The sequence below is a fragment of the Atta colombica genome, unplaced genomic scaffold, assembly GCF_001594045.1.
Source record: "Atta colombica isolate Treedump-2 unplaced genomic scaffold, Acol1.0 scaffold137, whole genome shotgun sequence".
NCBI lineage: Eukaryota > Metazoa > Arthropoda > Insecta > Hymenoptera > Formicidae > Atta > Atta colombica.
This window is the reverse complement of record NW_017259225.1, coordinates 419,395-432,063: the sequence shown is the minus strand read 5'-3', so window position 1 is coordinate 432,063 and position 12,669 is coordinate 419,395. Positions and strand designations below refer to the sequence as shown.

At 35.3% G+C, this 12,669-nt stretch overlaps 1 protein-coding gene across 3 annotated transcripts in view; it reads right to left on the bottom strand.

Annotated features, from left to right (window-relative positions):
• The window catches only part of LOC108684675 (serine/threonine-protein kinase 26), a 123,853-nt gene that overhangs the window by 14,358 nt on the left and 96,826 nt on the right, over positions 1–12,669 (bottom strand). For all 3 annotated transcript variants that reach the window (XM_018189121.1, XM_018189120.1, XM_018189119.1), the window contains exon 2: positions 528–752. In XM_018189121.1, coding sequence (XP_018044610.1) covers positions 528–752 — 225 coding nt within the window. The remainder of the gene's footprint in view (positions 1–527; positions 753–12,669) is intronic.

Below are 12,669 nucleotides of genomic sequence, written 5' to 3'. Positions count from 1 at the left end.
AAAAAAAAAAAAAAAAAAAAAAAAAAAAAAAAAAAAAAAAAAAACACTTTCTACAGAAATATTTAATAATTCTATTAATTTTAATTATTTTATTCAAAATTTAATAAATTAATAATTTATAATGAGACATTAAAATCGCGGAATAAAAATCACTTTTATTATTACGAACGAATCGTGGGGATTTGTGATCTTCCTGATTGTGCTCGTTGAACCTCTCGCAGGAAGCGGAAGCAACGGACGACGCGACACAGCCGAGCCGGAAGCAATAGTTAACTGACCGTCAAGCCCTTCCTATTCTTTGCTGTATGAAAAATGATAGGGCGTAACAGCCAAGTGTCCTCGATCGAGCAGCCTTTTATTTTTGCCTATGTGATTATGCGGCTGCGATTCATTGGGACAGAACAGTGATAAAAAGAGGAGTGTCTTGGCTGGTATTTTATTCTATCAGCAAATATAATTTGACGGCTCTAATAACAACCAAGTTTTTTTGAAACATATCAAAAAAGAATATATTTTTTTTTACCAACCTTGAGATAAGATCCATAATACTTGGTGACGTATGGGCTGTCACACTGTGACAGAACCATAATTTCCTGCTGTATATCCTCGATTTCATCTTCCGCCTCTTCGAGATCGATAATCTTGATGGCCACAACCTGCTGGGTCCTGTTGTCGATACCCTTGAAAACTTCACCGAAGCTACCCTTCCCAATTCGTTCCTGTTTGGTAAATATCAGCTCGGGGTCCACCTTCTGTAACAGAGAAATTCAATAGTCTCCGATTACTATCTTAGTCATTCGACATTCCGCATCGTCTTCGCGTTCCTATCCCTCGCGTCATTTCCGTATAAAGCTCCGCGCATTTTTCCGTGACGCAATAATGTAACGGGATATTGAGAAATTTCGAGGCTCCTCAGGCACTCAAGACTTTCTTCTTTGTTAATGTGCGCATAGCCTTCAGGAATTAATAAATGCAGTTCCATAGTAATGCGGTTCTCCTTGGCTCTTTTCTGCGAGATGACACATGATGTCATAATGGTCTTACGATACTAACGTATGAATTGTTGACTTCACTTTCTTTATGTAAAATCTAAATAACTCATGTCTCTCTAATAATCTCTTGCGACGTGATATCTCGCAAATCATGAAATACGAATATGTGCATCATGGATCATTGGTTTCCTAGTCGCGCTTACAGCAAATTATGGTAACAGGATCTCACAGCACGAGCAGTTTGACAAATGAAACGTCCTTCCCTCTAATCCGCTATTTAGACTTGCGCATGAGCATCCTGCATATGTTTCTTCTTCGTGTTTGGAAGCTATTTACGCTAAGAAGCAACGTTACTCTCTGCCGAGACGTTAATAAATTATCGCCATCACTATTTCGCACTTTCCGTGTCTCGGCAACAAAAAAGTTCCGCGACACTTTTCCGCCTGCTGTTATCTGGAAATATATTTGACGTGTTGAATAGCGAGCCTTTAATCGAAATGGTGGAAGTGGGCTTTACATGATGAAAAAAGAATTCCTTGCTAAGTTGCTTCTTTTTTTAGGATAAGCGTAATTTTGACAATTCGCAATCGTTACTTCTATGATTTTTTGACAATCTCTAGTTAAAAATTTTGATGACCTAAATATATGCGATGATTTCTTTTTGATGTTTGGAAAGATATTCCCAGTAAAAGGATTAGATTTGATGATTTTATTTTAATGAACACAACAATTAGGTCTGTCCATGTTGCAATTTTTGCACTCAGTGTCTTCTTTGTCTTTCCCTTCAACGTCCAAAGAGAGTAGAGCGAGACAATTTCAACTTCAGTCACAGAAGCTTCAACTGTGGCAGTAAACTACTTTTCCTTTCCAGTGACGTGCTTACAACTACATTGCATGAACGATTGCTTCTTGAAAGCGTAAACATGACCTTCGAATGTTGAATCTGTGCTGTTTAGAAACATAAACACTATCTCTGGTCTGAATTATTCTGTGAAAAAGCCCCGCTCTACGTACCTTATCTCTATGTATTTATCTCATTTTGTGCAAAAATTTTTAAAGATTTTAAGCAAAGCGAATAGATCTATTAAAATTCTCTAGCAGGACAGTCAACGATTTCCAGTTAAACGTTAGTCGAAAAGTGACAATCGTATTCATAAAACTTGTCGCGACAACCAATTAGAAGTGTCAGTAATATCATTGACCACACAATTCAATTGATTGTCACGACAAGCGTTGTGAATGCATTTTATCTATGTTGCGATTTATCTAGACTGGATCTTTAAACTTTCTTTCGCGTTTTGAGGATTATTGCTGTTACAGAACGCAAGACTGGTTTCCGAAAGAAAAACGTCTAAAGGGCTGTAGATCTAAATAAGCAACAATATGCAAAACGCATTTGCAACACTTGTCGCAAGCAACTAATTAAAAGCGTTAATAATACTATTCACAACTCAAAAAAGGATGATTTTTCAAGAGTTAAAGAAACGAAAAAGATAAAGTGATAATGTTGATAATGTTAAAAATATTTTTTGTCAATTACTTGATTACTTATAATTAATTATTTTCTGTTAAGTTGAAAAATAGTTTTTCCCTCTCTCTGAAAAATTTTTTTGAGTCATGTCACTCTTGAAATTATAGAGCGATAACATTTTTGCTGTTTTTATTTCTTTGTGCTTGCTGCAAACGAGAGCACGAAATGGCAAAATAGTCTGAAGAAAATGGCGTGTTGTCGTGAACGCAACGTTTAAAAGTTTTACTGTAATTAAATATTGCATCTTTTATACGACTTCCACGAAGCTATCTAATTTGCCATGTATTTTTAAAATTCTTTCGAAAGCTTCATTTTTTTCTTGTAGTTGTACTTTTGTCTTGACTTTAGTTTTAATAGAACAAGACCAGTAAGCCATTTAATTAATTGTAGATACTTGTAACTTAAGAGGTATGACACTATAATTTTTTCGCTGACAAATTATGTAGATAAAGAATCCTTTTTACTTCCACTCGTTGGATAGTTGATAAATGTCGGAAACGCTAATTTGTCGGCACCTGGGCTAATAATGAATATGCACGTGAGCTTTGTGCACGAAGCGTTGACTCTTCATTTTCTCGCGCTTGCAATCACACAAAAAGTCGGTAAACTGAAAGCTCATATCATGGCAGCGAGATTAAAGCGAAGCGAAACTTCGAAGGGTAACGGAATAAAAATTCGCGACCGTAGGTAAAATCCGGAAAATTTGCTTTGCAAATTCTCTCATATATCTGACGGTGATGTTTCGTGACTGCTGAAGCGTTTTATCGCCCTGATAGATTTAAAGGTCATTGATTCCCGTCGTCGGATCTCGACTATTTTCATTTCATGCAACTTAGGTCATCGACTTTTCCTCGCAAAATTAGTAATTACATAAGTTTGTCGTATGACATACTAAAAATTGCACTATTACTACCCGCTTTTATTACTATTATCAGGCTTCTCCAATTTGAGCTCCGAAGTCAAAACACAAAGTCATCGACGCAAAAAATTCAATTGAATAAGATTTCATGGACTTGTAAAGTGTTGATAAGCGTCGCTCAAATGTCTATCAACATTTTATAATCTCATATAATCTTACCAGATTTTTTTATTGATTTTTTTACGTCAATGGCTTTGCGTTTTGACTCCGAAGCTAAATTAGACAGGCCTGCTATTATTTTAATATTATCACGATTCATTATGTAATAATAACCGGAGATTACCAAAAATTAACATTGCAAATTCGCGGTGGCTATTACACGACAGAATGCAGCCCATCGCTTGTTCTGCCAAGCCATTAATCCGCGTTGTTAACCACATTTGTCGCAAGCGTATTTATCAACATTATTGTACTCGCAATTTACACGAAATATTTGAAGCAATTATGTGAAACACTCGAAAATAGCTTTGGGCTGAATAATTCTGACATGGATTATCGCAATATAATAATATATCAATTAGTGAGAGAAAAAAAACTTCACTTCCGCAATCGCAAGTTATGAATGTAGTTAGTTACTGTATGTAATCAGATTCATGCTCATCCGAGTGGTAGCGAGGATGAACGAGAATAAGTTAAACGAGAGAACATGCATGATGATCTCGATTCCATGTGCAATACTCGCATCGTCGAGATGCACCGAGTGTGCATCTCTACCTTTTCCGTCGGTCGCTCTTTGGTCTCGTCGTTTGAAATTCGCGACATAGAATTATCTAATTAATGGCTGTCGCAAAGAAATCCAACATGTAGACGGCCAAAGATGGTCACGTTTAAGGGATGCGATGAAGATACTCGCGTCGCATAAATAAGATACGGATGTCCTCTTCTGGTATTAGTAAGCAAAATTGAGATTCAGTTTTTTTATATTCTCGCTCTCTAATTAGAAAACTCTGATTCTTCATCAGAAAGTATTATTTATCATTAATAAGGCTATTCGATTTTATAAATGAGGTCTACACGATATTAAGGACGAGAATTTCCGGGATGTTACATTTACGGCGCCATAATATGATGCTTGAGATATCCGACAGAGTTTCTCATCTTATTAGATTAGTTTGGGTAGAGCGGCTCGCGCTTTGATGGATACGCCTATTCTAAACTGCATTAGTTACGCCACACTGCATAACGCATATAGATTTGCTGTCGGGTTATCTTCGACCCAGATATGGCCAGCGGATGTGACAAAATTGACGTAGGGTTACCAAGGGCACTCAAACTTAACGACCGGCTTTATACCATTGTAGACGACTGTCATTCACAAAACCTCATCAAAATTGCGTAATACAATAAATAATATATCATACACACAATAGTAATATGTCAGCGAGTTAACTACGTTATATATGTATAAATTATACAGCACATAGTTGGATTATAGTGCTACAGCAGCTTTTCTTGTCCGAGCATATGTTACACTCGGCATTAATTTTCGATTAATATCACGAGGGATTCGCAAAATTAATACAAAGGCCAAAATTAACGTAGATACTTCATGTAAAATATTATATCTACTAGGACCATGTATTAATTTTAAATTAAAGTCATAATTGTGAATATAATTTGTAGAATTCCACGTAATGAATAACAGATTAATGAAGAATGATATTTATTCATACAAATGTGCACTGCTGTCACATTTGAGCATATCTGTCTTTTGGAAAAATATTCGCGTTGAATTTTTAACATTAAATCTTCATCATTTACGTACAATGTTCATTAAGTATACTCGAATTAAGCTAGATTTCTCTGAAATCCTTTTCCCTTAACGCCGCGCGATGAAGATCCCATTTAAGCGATATCGCTTCGTTGAACAAGCGACTGAAATAATTTGCCAGATAACACGAAGTTTGGTATCGTTCTGACACATCTTAATTAAGAAGTGTAACCACGTCTCAAGAAATTTCGTCTCAGATGTCCTTTTAAGAGACAGGCTCGAATAGACTCGCCGCCTTCCAAGATAAACGTTCCAACTTCATCAGGAAGCTCAAGTCTGTCAGACTACAACGGGATCGCATTAATTCCAAGGAGTTGCGATTGTTCTCCCTCCAGATGGGAACAGTCCGATACCTATTTGCAATAGTCCAACATTTCAATGCAACAACGATCCAATTCAAGTGAATTGGATCGTTGTTTCATTGAATTGTGTATCCTCTTATTTGGAACAAGATATCATAAATAACAAATTGTAAATTAAATTTTTGCTACATTGAAGCAACAAATAGCACCCGTTTGAAAGCAAATGACACCTGTTTATTTTCGATTTTGGAGACAATCACTTCCATATCTCGCTGCGAATTGGTGAAAACAGTTGCGAGATTGCACTGATTAACTTCACTTTTATAGGAAATTCGCGGAGCTACATTGCGGTCGAATCGAGTTAGAGAAGTAACTCAGAATATCTTTGTGTCTCAAACAGGCTGTTGTATGCCAAAGGAGAATTTCATTATCATATGTTTAAGTTGCTCTTTGAGAATCTGAATGCATAACAAATTATAAAACCTGAATTGCATCTTAAAAACGCAGCGAGCGAAAGTAATATTAAACGCGCGATTTTTTCAATCTGCTTTAGTATCGTTAGTTCTCTTACATTTGCGTGACAAAGCCTGTACAAATGGTTTCTCTCGATTATATGTAAATTATGTCGCATTTGATTCTCGTATATGCGAAACAAATCAAGTCACTGCGTGATTACCGTGTTGGAAAATTTGCTCTATTCAATTCAATTGAATATACATTCAGAAACTAGCTAAAACACACGCACAAGCCGCAATAGTATTTGTATGAAGAAAGTTATGCAGGATTAAATATGAATTAGTAATGGCACACAAACTCTTTGGTCAAATTGTATCAAAACTATTTGTGCTTTCTCTCTCGCACGCGAAGTAAATGCATTCATCAGCCTATATTTTCGTTGCAATTTGAATGGGTAAAAGTAGACAACAGGCACGCGGATAATCCGCTATAAATCGGAAACCATCGAGCGATATATTTGGCGTTACTTTTTTTCGTTTCACTCAACAACCGAATGGAAAATTATGATCACTCGCCCATCTCTCACGTACGCGATACGATGCATGAATGGCAAGAGGCGGGTGCAGGCTGACGCAGCGAGTGTTCTAGGGTCAATCAACACAGTCAATATTGACAATAATAAAGCGAGCGGACAAAAGCACGCTCTGGCAATCCGGAATTGGAATGATACGCGACGATCCGACGATTCGGGACATCCGTATCGCGGATTCTCGAATGTATAGAACGTCACAAAAATTTGAGAGAAATCTATCACTGTCGAATCTCTCTCTTTCTATAAAATAAATAAACGAATCAAGATCCTTTCTGATCGCGTTTTAATTTATATAATCTAATTATTCTCCGACATAGTGTCAATTAAAAATAATATTTTAAGATACTCATTAGCATCTGTATTATTAAATTACTTGTCAATTTAATTTGTGATATCAATTTAATTTGTGATTATGTGTTTTAATTTCAATTTGGGATCGTTCCAAAACTGACCGATAATCGGAATACGGTTTGTTACTGAATTGTAAGATTCACGCAAAAAATATTATTAAGATCCGAATCAATTAAGATCCACTTTGACCAAATATGGTCTTTCGCTTGTATTAAACATTTCCCAATTTTCACTTATTCTATCACTCTTTCAACTCCATTGTCTCTTGTCAAAGACATAGTGATCTCTTTTGCACATATCCATTATATAGAATATATAGTTTTTAACATCCTATTAAAAGATTTCGAAGAAATCTGCCTATTAGAAGAAGTTGTAATGGCAAAATACTCTCGGTGACTTTGAGAAATGATAAAATTTGATATATACTGAGAAAAATTTGATTAAAAATCAATCAGAAAATTCAGATCATATCAGAATTTTGTTTATATCAACCAGAATTATAAATAGATTTAATCCAAATTCCAATTAATGCAACCACCAAATTCTTTTTCCAATGTATGTATTTTGGGTGGATCTTTAGCATAGAGAATAATCATGCAACTCTTTATGGCACACATTTACTGCTGTCAATTAAATTAAATTAAAAATATTAAGATATAAAATAAAGCTTTAACTAATAAAATCTCTCTGCAATCCATCGGCATTTAAAGGACAATATTTCTCGGGATTTTCTCGGTGCATTCGCATCTCATTTGCGGAGTTCGTTGGAGAACGCAAACTGCCAAGTATACGTACGAGTGTTTTCCAGATAATTTTCCCTCGTTTAACAATAGAGCGAGTACGTGAAGCTCGAGGATCGCGTCGCCGCCCTCGAGTGTCGTTTAAACTTTAATTTCGGCGACTCTTCTTCTCTCGACCGATGAATTACTCTCGTCGTAAACGAGGTCGAACGGCGACACGTGGCATGCGGTGACGTACGCTCGTTGAACTATTTTCGAAATTTCTAGCTTAATTGCACCACAAATTACGTCGTCATCGTGAAGTTAGAACAACAATGAACGAATAAACGTTAAAACGCATCTTTACGACTGATGCTGCCACAGACATTCTTACGACCTCTCAATTCTTCTTTTTTTTGTTTCATTTCTCTCTCTCTCTCTCTCTCTCTCTCTCTCTCTCTCTCTTCCAACAGCTGCAGTGCAGGAAGTTCGCATGAATATTCATTTAATTAAAACCGAATGACCGAGCCGCCGTTATTATAACCCAGTATACGGTACGCTTTCGCATGCTCCGGAGACGACGCCGTATTATGTAGCATAATATGCAACCGCCCAGTTAATAACGCCCCAATAGATTTACCGTCTTCTCATCTCGCGATCTTACCCGTGCTGTCCCTGGAGTCCTCGTTTCCGAGACTTTAATTCCTACGGTCTGTCGAACGAGAAGAGCGCCGGCAATTAAAATTGCTCATCGACACTCATCGCAAGATCCCAGTCAAAAAGTGCGAGTATAGCGGCGCTATAACCTTCTTTGTATATACTTTGATACCAAGAGCAGATTTAAACGTTAAACGCGTAAAAAGGATAACGAATGCGCGCTTCCGCCGGGCATGTAACGCGCGAATTTTGCATACTCCGGGCATAACTTCTCCGAACTAACGCCTCGCGTATTTACATTTATAATTTTTTGCCTATCCGCACACTCGGGGCAGCGATCAAAATGCAAATGCGTTATCGATTGCAGCTCTTTTTTACGGTCCGTTGGAAGAGAGATTAAAAAATACTAATGTATGTTGGTCTTATAATCATTATATTCATGCTTGTTAATTTTTAATAATTTTCCATTTTTATAATTATTATTCTATGCTAAAAATGTACATGCACAACAAACATACGACAATTAGGATAAATAGGCAAATCAATACGGTTTCATATTTATTATAATTTATGTTATGTCGACATGACCTTTAGCAAATATTAGACAGCATACTAAATTGTTTCTTCCGATGGATGGAATTTAAATAAATTTATACTAAATGTTTTTAAGTAATGAGTAAATTGAATATATCCAAGGTTTCATAATAAGGTTTGGCGAGGTTTACTTGATATATTAATGAAAGAACTTATATCTTACGTACATGTTTTACGTACATGAAACAGATAACACTACTTTGTTAACATGAGAGTAATCCTCCATATCGAATGTTTGCGAAATCTAACATAATTTGAAGGAATTTGCTGATGAAGATTCCAAAGAGAATCGAAACATTCAAGATTTTAAGACGAATAAAGATCAACACGGATGAATTAACAAGATTATTCGTAAATTATTTATTGCGCACCTCCATTCGCACTGACTTTCATTAGCCATAATATAATTTTATATTAGTCGATATTAAAAAATACAATACAAAATAATTCAATAATATCATTTTTCCTTTTTTTTTAACAAAACAATTAACTCTTAATACACACCTTTGGGTCTTTCGTGCCCTGTGCATTTCTTTTCTTTGAAATACTAAGAGCACCTGGTTAAATACTGGTTTCTTTTCTATTTCTAAAAAAAGTTTGGTATCCAGAGAACAAGTTTTGTGCGTTGAAAACCTCAATTCATATCCTTTATACTTTTTTAACTAGCATAACTAACTCCAAAGTTTACCTCTGAGTCATAAATGATCTAAAGTGTGTACATTTTTTATAATTAAAAATTTTTTATTTTTTTTTTATTTTCAACTAATTCTCATTTGTGTTGCGGGAATATTTCGCGAATTATTAAAAAAAGAATTCAACCCTTGGACAACATATTAGTCCTTATAATAATCACGTTTTTTGCACCCATGTTAAATATTATCTGTAATGTTATAAACATTTTCCTAACAAATTATAATATATTTTTTTAACACAATAGCAATAATAAAATGCATTGTTTAAAATGTAAATGCAATATATTTTCAATTTATAGTAATAATTATCATTCATATTAAAAAACCTTTTCAAGTTACTCAATAGCTTAATTTTTTGAACAGTCGACACACACTATTTTTTTTGTTCTTTAGAATATCTATTTTAAGATATTGAATCATGTGCTTCCTTTAAACATTTTTGTTTCAGAGTTTTACATTTTTGTATGAAACAGCGCGTTTTTCTTATTTTGTTATTATAATTATATTTATTAATCATATCAATTTATATACAATTTGTTATGAATATACAATTGTAAATAATATTTCTAAAGATGTCAAAATAAACGTAAAAATCGTTGAATAATTTTTATATACTTGTAAAAGTGATGAAAATTAATCCAGAACACGAATGATTGAACGTGTGTAGTAAGGTGTGTACTAAGAGTTAATGATGATTATACGTTTCAAATCAAATTTGGTTAAAAATAATTTATGTGAAAGTTGATATCAGACTGTGTGTTGTAGTTATCGAGAAATAAAATAATCGATTCAATCTCATGATGAAATGCATTTTGTTATGTCTTTGTTGTGTATTTTCGATTAGAAGCAGTCGGGAGTAAAAACGGCGCTACACCGAAATTGTCTGACCTGCTGCACCTATAGACGGCTTTGTGATGCCGTGAATCGAACGTAGAATTACTCGATCATGGTTTGCTGATATAATAGTGATAACGCGATCATTGAAGTTCGAATAATGCGTTTCCCCTGATCGCGCGTTTAATCGTGCGGAGTTGAACGGACGCGTGGAATTCGAATCCATTGCGCAATTTCTTGATCGTGAAATGCCATTCTGCCGCTGATACCAGATAATGAGAAACCGCATGGCACGCAAGGTGCGCGTTATAAATCGTTTCGCCGGCACGAAAGCGATAGGAGAGCTGAAAAGCTCGACGAGCGAAGTGCTTCTAGCATCCCGTTGAAATTATCACGTAGAATTTAACTCGAAGGACTATATATCAATCTGACTGTGCTATAGTCTACGAACGTAAATAAGAAGTCGTGGTACCGCAGACGAGTTTCTTCAGAAAAATTACTGGAAACTCCGTAATGTAACCATACAATGCGAATAATGTAAACCTCTTTGTTTGCGACACTCTCGTCACGGTAGACACGTTTTTATCGCGGTAAAAAACGCAGATGCGACACATACTTATAATTAACCAAGCTTTTTATCACCTATGATGTTTCAAAGCGTTGCGATGACTGATTTTTATCCGAATGATAAATGATGATTGACTACATTGAAATGTGTTAAGTCACGATTATTACTTTTTGTCTGGTGTTGTGTTGAAGACTCTCCTGCCGAGGATTGATTATCATTACCAAAATTGTTACTTTCCTGTACCCTTTTTTTTTTTTCGAAAAGAAAATTATCAATTCTTCTATCGGAGATTTTTTTTTCGAAACGGAGGAAAATTTACGCGCACATTTATCAATGACAATGCCAGCAACATAAAGTCTTCAAAGATATCATCGATATTTTTATTAAGAATTCTGATAGACAAATTTAAATCTATAAAAAAAATAAGTAAAATACAATCCGATTTGTGTGAAAGTAAAAACATTATTAAAGCTTTGACAAGTATAAGACAAATATATATAATCCATAATAATAAAGAAATTTGCTGCATTCCTCGAATATTCCTATTGCTAACAGAAGAGTTAAATCGTGTTGCCGACAGAAGATTTAAAAAAGATTAAAATTTAGAATATTGTAGCCTGAGATTTTCTCCGTCTGCCGGAGAATTGGAGATTTAAAAAAGCAAGAAGTCGAAAACCGGAAAAGTGGTAATCGTAATGGCAACATTTACTCTTAACGCTGAGTCTCGTGGAGGCTTTATCGTGATAACGATTAGTTTGTTTGGACATTGTAGCTCGTCGTTTTATCTAAAATAGCGAGCTTATCAGAAGCGAAATTAAATAAATTTTACATTCGAGACAATACCGACGGTACATCGCTATCGCATCGCTATCGTGAATTGAAAGGGTTTTCGATGTTATTGTCGGTGAGAGGCTGCGATGGTGCGACGCAAGTTATGCATATTGTACACACCCGTGACCGTTTATTTATGTATGCACGAAGGATCGCACGTATAGAATGCAGGAACCATTGCGCGCGTGAAGGCACAGGACGAGTTAAACATTACTGCATCCTTCAGAATAGGACATTACGCGCCGCACATTCTGCTGGGTGCAATTTATATTCGACGTCATAAACATAAAGCGCGGTTGCCTTCGAGGTTGTTTATGAGTCGACAAAAGCGGAATCGACGAGTACGCACCTATGTGTATAGGAAAAATAGTCGCATGAATAAATTGTCTCGGATGAATTGTTTTCGTGCACGTACGATTACGAAAGTTTTGATTCGATTCCGCGAGTCTTTTGATAAAGTATCGCAACCGAGTAAAATGCAGTCGTTCGCATATTGTTGAACGGACAATTGAGCGCGCGTACGTTTTCGCAAGATTGCACTTAACGCATTGTAATTATTTTTGTAAATTAAATATTGCAAATATTTTTGTAGTCGATGTAATGCGAGAGCAATATCGAAGAAAATAGCTTAGTGTAAATTGCTGTTGTACGTGAAACAGAAGAGAATGTTAACCTTACGTTTTAATGTTAAATCTATCGTAATACAATAAATTAACAATCAAGCTTATTGCAAGAGCGAATCAAAAATTAGTTCACTGTTTTCCATTACTTTAACTTTAGAATTTATTTTCTTCGTTTTTACAAAATGTGAGTTAGCCTAGAAATTCTTAAGTAAGAAATGAACACCATCCTATATATAT